General features: G+C 43.5%; 1 protein-coding gene across 1 annotated transcript; it reads right to left on the bottom strand.

The window, feature by feature from the left end:
* Nucleotides 1-316: 316 nt before the first annotated feature.
* On the bottom strand, nt 317-9806 carry CLN5 (CLN5 intracellular trafficking protein). The gene is made up of 4 exons (XM_065829958.2): nt 9544-9806; nt 7442-7607; nt 6111-6336; nt 317-2996 (listed from the first exon to the last, which is right to left on the bottom strand). The coding sequence occupies exons 1-4, from the start codon at nt 9648-9650 to the stop codon at nt 2485-2487; spliced, it is 1011 nt and encodes a 336-aa protein (XP_065686030.2). The 5' UTR covers nt 9651-9806; the 3' UTR covers nt 317-2484.
* Between the last annotated feature and the right edge of the window lie 1515 nt (nt 9807-11321).

The raw sequence follows: 11321 nt of genomic DNA, 5'->3' as shown, positions 1-11321 counted from the left end.
CTGGAAGGGATGCAGTGTCCTTGACAAATAACTGTTGTCTTCATCTTTTTCTTTTTGTTGCCTGAAATTTACCTCTTCTAATTTGCAACTAATACATGCCAGGATGTAACTTGTTGTCCTTGAAGTGGCTCCCTATGCCATCCTGAGTATTAAACATGCTAAATTAAGTAGATTGTACAGATTAAATTGGGAAAAAGTGAGAGGGGCTGTTACCTAGTTACAAAAAGCCAGGGATATAAACTTGTACTGACAGAACCATGACATTACCTTTGATCACAGCCATGAAAAGCTATTACTTCTTTCATACAGACATCAATTGGTTTTGATCAAGTTTTTTAATATGGTTTTTACTTCTGTAACGAGTCAGCTATATCAAGTTGTCATTGTATAATTTCTCTAGATATTACCAGTCCACAAACACCCATTTCTTCATTAGGAGCTGCATGAGGCAGCTTTGATGTGCAGGACTCAGCTACTGCTACCTGTGTATTTTCAAGATTTGATATTTTCAGCTCTTCAGGGCTTTCACATACCCCAACTATTTGGGGAAAAGAATGACTTTGGTGTCTCAGCTCCCTAGGTCCTGTATGAAGACCAAGTAGTGCAGTACAGCGAAGGAACAGCACTGTGAGGCTGAGCGGAGACTTACTGACTAGGAGAGCACAACCCTCCCCAATGCGGCATCTGCTTCAGGCTCCAAAAGGTCTCCTTAGTTGCATCAATGTTACAATGCTTTTTAGCAAATGCTAGAGAAGAAGCTTTTGGAGCTTCTGCTGGCTTGGTTGCATGATCCTGTTTCCCCTTCAGAGCTTGGGACACTGGTTTTGAGGTTGAGGCTTTTTCCTGAAAGGATAAATGTGGGCTCAACAATGCCAAGGGGTTCAAAGTCATAAAAACACGCATCAACAAGAATGCACCTTCTGTAGACAGGCTTGTGGCCTCCCTTTATCTTCCCTAGTGCCTCCTGGATAACCTTCTTAGTGGGTCATCTGAAGGTCTGCTGGTTAAAGTGCAGGCTTGTGAATTTGGCTGCAAAGAATCTTTCAAGCTGAGGTAGAAGATGAAGTTTCACATAACAGTGGAACTAATTAGCAGCTCTCCCCTGCAGAACACAGATGTGCTCACCACCTCATTCCTCTCGCGTGAGCTCTCATGTTTATACGACAATACAATTCAACTAATTAATTTTAGTGGCTTTTTTAATACAAGGTCAATTTTCTGCCATTCTTATGATTTTAATCAAATCACTATGTACTCTCGTCTTCAGCTGGAGCAGACTATTAATTCAGCTCAAGTCAAATCAAACTGCAGCGCTGGGTTCCTGTGTTATTAACTACCTGGCCACGATGCAGTAATAACCTCTGCAGGAATGCTACTCATTCTGCAACTGATTAAGAAAAACACAGTTAGCAGTGTACACTCAGGGATGATTATGCTGTTGCAGGTGTATTTTTCTGTGTGTACAGGCTCCTCGCTGCTCTCCAGAAATCCAGCGTTGCCCTTGGCTTTGGTCAGCTGGGTTTAGAGGACACTAACTGCAAAGCTGTTCTAGGCACAGTGAGGAACAGGACCCAAATACACCAGAGCATCACTGCCAGTAAGAGGCTGCACATACTTTTTATAGGCAAATCTATGACATGTGCTTATTTTTAACTGGCTTTGACACACCACAAACGTCATTACTGCTTTCATTTTAAGGATTCCATACCTTTTAAAGAAGTGTAAAAGGAATATAAACATTAATTTTATGCAACTGACCTAAATGAAGCCTCAAGTAGACTTTAAGACAGGAGGCTGCTAGAACACTTCAGTTATGCATCAACATTGACATCAAAACAGGCTGTCTGCCTTCTCTCTGTGCTAGAAAACTCCAACACAAATCCCAGGAAGAGCCATCTGTACTGCGTTTATAGTGCAGGTGAAGGAAGCAAAGTGGTGACAAGATATTCCTCCTGCCATCTTCTATTAGATTCACTGTCCCTTCCCACCCTGCTGCACACCTGCTTTGTGAATCAGAGAGCAGCTCGTAGGCTTCAGGTGAACGACTGAAAGAAGTACAGAAACACCAAACTAAGGCACACGTTACAGGAAATTACATATCTAGGCACTCAGGTTTCTTAGCTCCAACACATGGATTAGCTGAGTCAGTCAGACCAGAAGGTCTTTGTAAGACTTGTGTCCCATCTCTGTTGGTGGCCAGGTGCTATCTGTAGAGTTGAGCCAAAAGGAGCCACATTAGCCAAGCAGCAGGTGACCATGGTTACACAGAAGCTGGCCAAGGCAGAGATGCTTCAGTGTTCATGAACATATCACACAAGTACTAAGAAAAAAGGCATTGTCTTTCATGTGGTCTAGCAAAGGCTTCCCAAGGCCACTTTGACAGTCAGCAGTGAAACATACAACACTTAAATACCTCCATGGTTGTGCTCCAAAATCCTTTAGGATAACCTGGTATAAGGGCAAGTTTGGTTCTTTAGTAAGTAATTACACATCAAAGGATGTTTTGCTTCCAACAGGTAAAGGGACTTCTTCATAAATTATTTTGAGATAAGGGTACTTCATAGGTAAAAACCAGTATTCCAAGTTGTAGAAGAGGTAAAACTGGCCATTCAAGATGACACGATCAATTATTTTTAAAAGATCCACAAAAAACTCTCCAACTGTCCGGTGAGGTTTGAATGGATAGTAAAAGTCTCTTATAGCTCCTGCCACTGTCTTGTTTCCTAGAGATCCAAAAATAGATGTTTCATTTCCCAAATAAACAGGTTCCCCACTGAATAAAATTATGCTGGTATAGTTTGTTTGTATCTTCCTAAATACAGCTCCTAAGTCAGCCAGCTTCTGGTATGTTCTCTGTATAAATTTAGAGCATTCATAAGAGTCAAACCATATTGTTGACTGGTTGTCAGGACTTGCTTGAACTTTCCAGGTCTCATAGTAAATCCCAGTCTCATTGTCATATTTCACCCATTTTGCCATTTCATTAAACATGGTTCCTGTAAGAGATAAAAATATGTATTACAGAGACAAGGTAATAAACATGACTCAAAATATTTTCCATCTATTTCAAGGTTCGCCTCCCTCCCCTGCAAAAGTTTACCTATAACGTATCTAGCCATACAAAGACACAAGGCTCACATTGGAGGGAGAAGTGATACCCCACTAAATAAACTATGTTTACATCTAAGTTATTTAAATTCTATTTCCCTTTTCTGCCCTATTTCCTGCTACTGTGCCAGAACATCCAAACATCAGAGTACCATGACACTTCTCATTTTGTTTTATTCACGTAGACAAACAGGGCAGGTAGTACAGTCTACAAGAGATGCTGATAATGTGCTCACCAGTGCAAAAGGTGTTTCTGCAATTCCTTCAGTTTTAACAAAATTCAGCAATTCAGGGCAGAAGTTTTCATATCTTTCCACAACAGAAGACCGTGTAACCTTAGACTGAGACACCTTAGTAGCTCCTCAGCCAGCAAAGCTGAACTAAGCCAAATGACATGAGTTGGATGTGAAAACCAGTAAACTTAAAACACCTTGTGGAATATTTTTTTTGTTAGAATACGTTTGGAGTGGTTTGGTGATTTCGCAACTGGAATGAGGAAGACATCTCTAACTCAGCTCATCCCTCCAGTAGCTCCTTATATGTGACCCATCTGCCTCTCCAAAACTGAGCTGAAGCACAGGGTTAATTTTCCTTTTGTTTTTCCCATAGTCACAGCACTTCCTCCCCTCTCAGGGCACAGAGTACAACCATCTATGACTCAGATCCCTCTAGCACCTCACATTCACAGCATGGCCAAATTTTGCAGATTCTTTTTGCGCGATAAATCAGACGATGCAGTCAGATGACAGCTTGCAGTCGTGACTGTTCCAAGCCACGACCTCTCTTCAGCTGCAAGTGTCACTGCTGGGGGTACAGTAACTGTGCTTGGTAGCTGCTGAAAGACAGGCAGGACTGTTACAAAGTTGAGAAACTGAGGTGACAGCCATCCCACAGAACTTGTGCCACCAACACCACCCTACACACAACAACCAGCCTCTCACATAACATCTGAATTCACTGCAACGTTGTGTTCCTGCAGGCCAATGCAGAGCACTGCGTGCCACACACATCTCCCTCCAAAATAAGATGCAAAGGTTGGATTGCTGGGTCCACTCTTCATCAGAGAGTAAATACATCTCATGCTTACCCTAAGGTACAACATTGCATGCAAAGCTTCTACTTTGGAGTAACTAGAGCTCTGCACTTTCACCTTCTAGGCTACCCCGTTGTAATTGCTCTTCACTCCACACTTCAGAGCTTTTGGGCTTCACAGTACACACGAAAATAATTCTGTTTGGTGAAAATGTTGGATACTTTCTTTTTTAATTGCCCATTACTTTAATCGAACAGCAAGTCATTTAATCTGTATCAATAACTATTTACTATACACTGTAGATGGGCTTGAAGTTCCCTTCTATCATCTCTAATTCCTACCAGATTAGCTTTCTAGTGTGTATTCTGCAAGGCATGTTATTGAAAAGGATTCACCTCTCCTAACAAGACCAAGATGGACTGAGTATGAAGTTCTGGCCTTAACCTCATAAATTAAACAAAGATATAACACGTTAATGCATGGCTCTATTATAATCTGTTGGAAGATGCCTAAACAGTGAAAAATCAGATTTGGCTATTCCTGCCCTATTTCCACAAAATAAACATACCCCTAAGTAACATTAACCTGGCTGATGTGCTTTAAAAGAAAATTAGAATGCTTCAGTGTGGTCTCTGACAGCTCCACAGGATCTCACAAAAAGGGTCCAGCTGTTGAAGCCCTCTCCCAAGAGATGGGATGCTTTTGCCTGCTCTCTGAAGGAAGCAAGTTTGGCTCGTGATGCTGCTGTCTATCTGTGCTTGCATCCACTCACCCCCTTCCACAGTAGCTCTCAGATTCCTAGTCAAATTCAGACAATTCAAAACTCTCAGAGATGCTACCTTCCTAGAAGTTTCATGGAAACACGAAGCGAGAGAGACAAGGAGGACCATAACATCACCTCCACAAGACACCAGCATAGCCGTACCCTTCTGAGGCATCACATAACCCATGCGGGCAAGAAGCATCACAAGTTTCACAACTGTATGAAAATATTTAACTTGGCATTCATACAAAAGAATCCAACTATACTGGGCATCAAGGACTTTGGTTATGAGCTACAAACTCACAGGAAAGCAGCTTCGTTTATTTCACCACTTAAAGAACAGCCTAGCACTGCTGGATCTAGAGTCCAGCAAAGCTGCTAAAGGTAGAAGTGGGCAAACATAAAGCACCACACCGGGTGTAATCTGACTCTTCACTGAGCCCTGTACACTGTTGATAATTTAGGAAAATAAGTGGTTTTGTTAATGAAAAATGCAACTCTCCAGGTCCTCAGGGGACTTTGCTTGTAAGTCATTCACTGTATGACTACAGTAACCACCCAGATTTATTTAAATGACCTTTTTATTCTAGAATTTGGGGGTTCATTATAAATCAGAAAGCTATTTTGGTCACCATTGACATATTCAGAGGTGTAAATTCTGGTTTTGTTCTACAACATATGACAGGGGCCCATTACTGGGGACATTTGCACAGTTTTTATGACCCATAATGGGACAGATGGGAACTGAGGGGTTTTTTTTGTTTGTTTGAGACTATTTCTAAATATCCCCTATTTGTTTGCTCAGTAAGGTACACATTTTCACCAGTTTTTTAATCTCAGCAGTCAGTCATCTGCTACTTCACAATAGATGGCTTTGTTTTGGTAAAGCTATGTGAAAAGAGTCCATAATGGTTCTATATCAGCTGTTTTGCTATTTTTACACTCAAGAGACTCAAGTGTTTTTGTACAGCAAAACCAAATGATTCTCATAGAACAACTCTTCAGTGTGAATTGTTCAAAAGGCAGCAAACTCATACCACTTTCTGTATTAAAGTGCAGAGACAGTATTTCAGTTTGAAATTGGCATCAGTGACTAATATTGCAGATAACCTACAAAACATAAATTAAAATATGCTGCTTTACACGAAGACAAGGCTGACTCAATATTTTACTATATTAGCACCATCCAAAGCATCTGAAATCTACCTGATATTGTGGTCACAAGAACTAAAGTTCCATTTTCCTTCCAGTGCGCATCATCTATTCCTTCATAAAAGCAGGCAGCTCCCTGGTTACACCAGAATGGTGCATCCATGCCAGGCCGGAGATGTGGAAATGTGCAGTTCCCAAGCTGGAAGAGCTCATACCACTCCATCGTGTAGTTTTTGCCTGTTAGAGAGCTCTTGAAACCCACAGCATCGTGCATAATTTTCTGGAAAAGCAAACAAAAAAAAGCCCCAAAAGCCAAAATTTTAACATAAAATTGACTCCAGCTTGACCTGTACAGAAGCTAAGATGCTTTGGAGCTGTAGTGTAACAGGTGAGAAGTGGGGAAAGGGTTCCTATAACATCTTGGATTCAGTAGCATCGATGCACAACATACTAGGTTGTATCACGCATACACTTTTACCACAGAGACACGCTCTCTCAGTGCTTGTCTATTCATCCATTGTAAATTTGTTATTTGGAGGCAGATGCTCAGTGGGACCTCATCATCAAAACTCAAGCTTACTTTTGAATCCTTAACCTCACAGGGGTACAAAAGAAATAAACAACAGAACAGAGCTACCAAAACCAGGTGTTACAAATGAAAGTCACAAAAGGAATGAGATTAACATTTATTTTAAAAGTTGTAAATACATAAATTCAAGTTTAGTTTAACAGCTAATATAATGATATTTGAAGCTATTTCCATTTATGACTCTGTGTGCTTGGTTTTGATGTTGCTATTTCATGTTCACTAGCATTTCTTTCTTTGTTACGGATCATGCTTCGAAGCTGAATTATGGTACTGCTAAAGCTAAAAATGTCATCAAAGCTGTGATTTTTTTCATATTTGCATGACTCCATGAATTCAGACTTTAATTAAATACTGATCACAACACCTAAGACAGAACCATAAAAGCAACCAGCCATTCTGACAAGCTATTAATATTATAGCTGTCCACCAAGCATTTCATCTGACATAAGGGGACAGATGATAAATGTATTCTCCTGATCCAGTGTTAGCGCACGAAAAAAGACACCTAAAATGTAATAGTGCATATGTATACAAAACATTCTCAATATGCAGCTCTGTGGGGGAACACATTCAAACCCAGTGACAGCGTCAGTCACGCTCTTTTCTTTAGCTGAGCTGAACTCTGTTAGAAACTCACTGCTCTTTGGGTATCTTTCCTATAGATAGCCTAGTCTGTGTGCTCCAATACTCTTCCACACACGCGTATCCCAACCTTACAGCTCCCGCTATTGACACATGCAATTGAATTCAGCTGGATTTGCCACTGTAACTTTGTTAAATAAAACCACCACCTTACCAAATGTCCTAGTAGGTCCCCATATTTGAACTCCCATACTGGAGTCTGTAATCGATACACTTCAATGACATCCTCCTCTTTCATAACTGGAATGGCAGAGCCAGTGGGACAGAAGGTGTAACGAGCTTGGCAATACGGATCAGGTTTTGGACGGTAATCAAAGCGCCTGTGTTGAGAAAGAAAAGCACACAAAATGGTAAGCACAGTGTCATGGCTGAAGCAACTGCATCATGGCTTCCCAAGGGCCTGACTGGGGAAGGTCAAGCATGCAGCTACCCCCAAAGACAGATTCTGCAATCCAGATGCTGCAACGCTTGCAGCACACAAGTTCATAAGGCTGCTGAGGTGCATGTCTGCAGAAACAGGACTTAAGACCTTCGAATGCAAATCATGTTGTACATAGTGATGGCAGCTAAGGAGTGGACATGATACAGATTACAAAGGGTGACTTATACTCAAAAAGTCAGAGACACGTAGAGGATGGTTTGAGATCTGCCTCAAAAACATTCTCCTAACAGTTTGTCTACCCAGGGACTGACCCGTTTGCTCTGGGAAACTACCCTATAGTAAGAGGTCCCCAGATGGAGCTATTTTTACTGTTTTTTTACTGTTTTACTATTTTTTGGCAATATCAGAAAGACATACTCTGTTCCTCTATGCTAATTTAGATTAAGAGGCCTAAGAACCTACCATCACTGTTTCATCATTCCTATTAAACCTCAAGAATTAAAGACCAAATCTGGTTACATATCACACTATATACAAACAGCAAAAAGAAAAACCTTTCTGATAAGTCTTCCTTTCCCAATTGCCTTCAAATTCACTTGCCATATTTCACTTAAAACAAGGTTCCTATATTCCTATTACCAAGACAGATCAGAGCACGGAGCTTGCCCAGACCACAGCCTGAGAGTCTAACACACTCAGTTGCCCAGGGCCACTGAACGGCACAAACACCCCAGCCATGAGATGACTTAAGGACATGAGACCTTTTGAGCCATAGCAAGGCCATTAGCCCTGCTGAGACATGACTGATTTTCCCCTGTGGACTTCCCCCCCAAGCTTGATGGGTAATTCAGCATGTCTGCCTTCATTTTATCCAGGAAAAAGAAAAATGGCTGGAAAAAGAACACACAGCTAAAAAACAAAGACTTGTGCCAGCCACACATTTAAGTCCTGGTTTTAGATTGCACACCTCAAATTTTCAATTTCCTCTCCCACTGTACTTTGCATCTGACAAGAAGGTAACAAGCAAGCATGTTAAAAAAACATTAAAATACCACAGTTCTGAGTGTCTCACACTGACAGGCTACTTTGACCATCTTGAGACCCAGCCTTTCAACTCCTGAACTTGCTGGAGAACCCAAGTGCCTTGTGACTCCAAGATCAGCTCCTTCAAGCATCACCTGATACAAACTGAACTGCTAGAAATTACACAACAGGCTTGCAAAACTTCAGGCGTGCATTAGAGAGCAGTTCAAACTACAATGCCTCACTTTACAAACAGCAAGGCCACACAAAATACACACAGAAGTGTAACACTTCTCCTGAAGAGCCTTATTTCTTCAGCATAGCCAAAGCCGGAGCCACTTGCTTCAATAAAATGAAATAACATGCATTGTTCTGCTTTCCCCAGCAGCACCCCAGGCCTCCTCCTGGAGCCACGACAACTCCGCAGCAGCCAACTGGATTTTATATAACGTTGTTTACCGTGAACATGAAGTAAAGTCAAATTTAAAAAATAAAATAAATGGCAGCTTGACTTCCTCATGGCAACTTGTGGCTAAAACAGGAATTACAGGTGCATTTTTAAAGCAGGGGTAGACAGCCCGGGGGCGGCGGTCTCGCTGCTGACAGACCGAGCGCAGCTCCGAGCCAGGGACGGGACACCCGTTCCCTTACACCTGTGAGCTAAACAGACGAAAAATACCCCCGTGACTGAAAACGGGAAAATATTCACGACCTTTGTAGCCAAAAAATTACATAAACAAAGCAAACGGAAAGCTGACGGGCCGAGGAGGCGGGCGGTCGGGCGCAGGCAGCGGCGGGGCCGTGCTTGTTCCCCCACCCCGGCCGCCGGGCCCCGTCCCCCCCTCACTCACCTGTAGGGCACCGGCCACCGCCGGGAGCGGAGCCTCTCCGAGAAACACGGCGCCCAAGCCGCCGCCAGCACCAGCAGCAGAAGGCGGCAGCGGCGGGCGGCACCCATGGCGGCGCGGCCTGCAGAGCTGCGGGCCAGGCCCCGATGGTGCCGGCAGGAGGGAGAGCTGCAGGACGGAGGGAGGTTGGGCGGGAAGGAGCCGCCCCCGTGCCCGCCCACCCGGCCCGGGGCGGCTGGTGGTGCCCACGGAGGGCCCGGACTGCAGGGCGTGGGACAGGAGGGGGTACCGCGCTACGGGATCCAGCGCAGGTTCTTTTCTTTCGCTGGAGGAAAACCAACCGTGTGTTGAACTACCCCTTAAAAACGTCTCTTAGAATCATAGAACAGTTTGGGTTGGAAGGGACCTTCAAAGCTCATCTAGTCCAACCCCCTGCCATGATCAGGGACATCTTCAACTAGATCAGGTTGCTCAGAGCCCCATCCAGCCTGGCCTGGAATGTCTCCAGGGATGGGGCATCTACCACCTCTCTGGGCAACCTGGGACAGTGTTTCACCACCCTCAGTGTAAAAAATTTCTTCCTCATGTCTAGCCTGAATCTCCCCTCTCTGAGTTTAAAAATTACCTTGTCCTGTTGCAACAGGCCCTGTTAAAAGTCTCTCCCCATCTTTCTTACAGGCCCTTTTAGGTACTGAAAGGCCACAATAATGACTCCTCAGAGCCTTCTCTTCTCCAGGCTGAGCAACCCCAGGTTTCTCAGCCTGTCTTCACAGCAGAGCTGTTCCAGCCCTCTGATCATCTTGGTGGCCTCCTCTGGCCCCTCTCCAACAGATCCATGTCTTTCCTATACTGAGGGCTCCAGAGCTGGATGCAGGACTCCAGGTGGGGTCTCACCAGAGCAGAGGGGCAGAAACACCTCCCTTGATCTGCTGGTCACACTCCTTTTGATGCAGCCCAGGATACAATTGGCCTTCTGGGCTGAACTTGATTGAACTACAATTTCAGTTTTCTGGAGATCCAGACAACTATGCATTCTTGTCATTTAGCTAATGTACTTTTTAACAGCCTAGTATGTTGTTTCAAGCATTGCTTTGAAGCTGATTTAAAACACACATCAAATGCCCATCCTTATAAGCAGAATCCACCGAGAGGGATGACCTCTGGGCCTGTACCCAGCACGATGGGATGAGGCCTCACCAAACTGCTGCGATAAACCACACAGACCTGACCCTCTTCTGGCTGCCCAAATGTCTTGTCTGAAGCCATTCAGGGCTTCAGGCTGAGTTTGTATACCCATTACCCATTTCAGAACACTTATTCAGGTTGTAACTTACATTACAGTGATTATACAGGAGTTTAATCTCTCGTTTTTACCACGATAGCAAGCACTACCTTTAAAATGAACTCTGCCTAAGAGAAACAGTAAGGACAGGTTTGCCAGCAGCAGGCCTGCAGTAAACACAGCTTTTTCCAGCTCTGTAGAGTTCAAAACCAGCTATGCTGGCATCAGAGTCCAGGAGGCTAAGTTTGGTAGTTGGCATCAGCAGTGAAAGCGCTGGTGCGTGCTATTCACTGGGTAAATAATAACTGTGCTGTGGACTTTTGACTATCAGGAGCCAGAGAAATATCCCTGCTTATTGCATATGAGCCCCTAAAGAACAATCAGTTCTCCAGTAAGCACCATGCTAGACTATATTGGAACAAAATTGGAGGTGGAAAACCCTGTGTCTTACATAAAAATGCAGGATAGGCTGCTGAATATCAGTTTCAGTAATGCTGGA

The sequence above is a fragment of the Patagioenas fasciata genome, chromosome 1 (genome assembly GCF_037038585.1).
Source record: "Patagioenas fasciata isolate bPatFas1 chromosome 1, bPatFas1.hap1, whole genome shotgun sequence".
Taxonomy (NCBI): domain Eukaryota; kingdom Metazoa; phylum Chordata; class Aves; order Columbiformes; family Columbidae; genus Patagioenas; species Patagioenas fasciata.
Note: the sequence above shows the minus strand (reverse complement) of the source record. Positions and strands in the feature narration are given on the sequence as shown.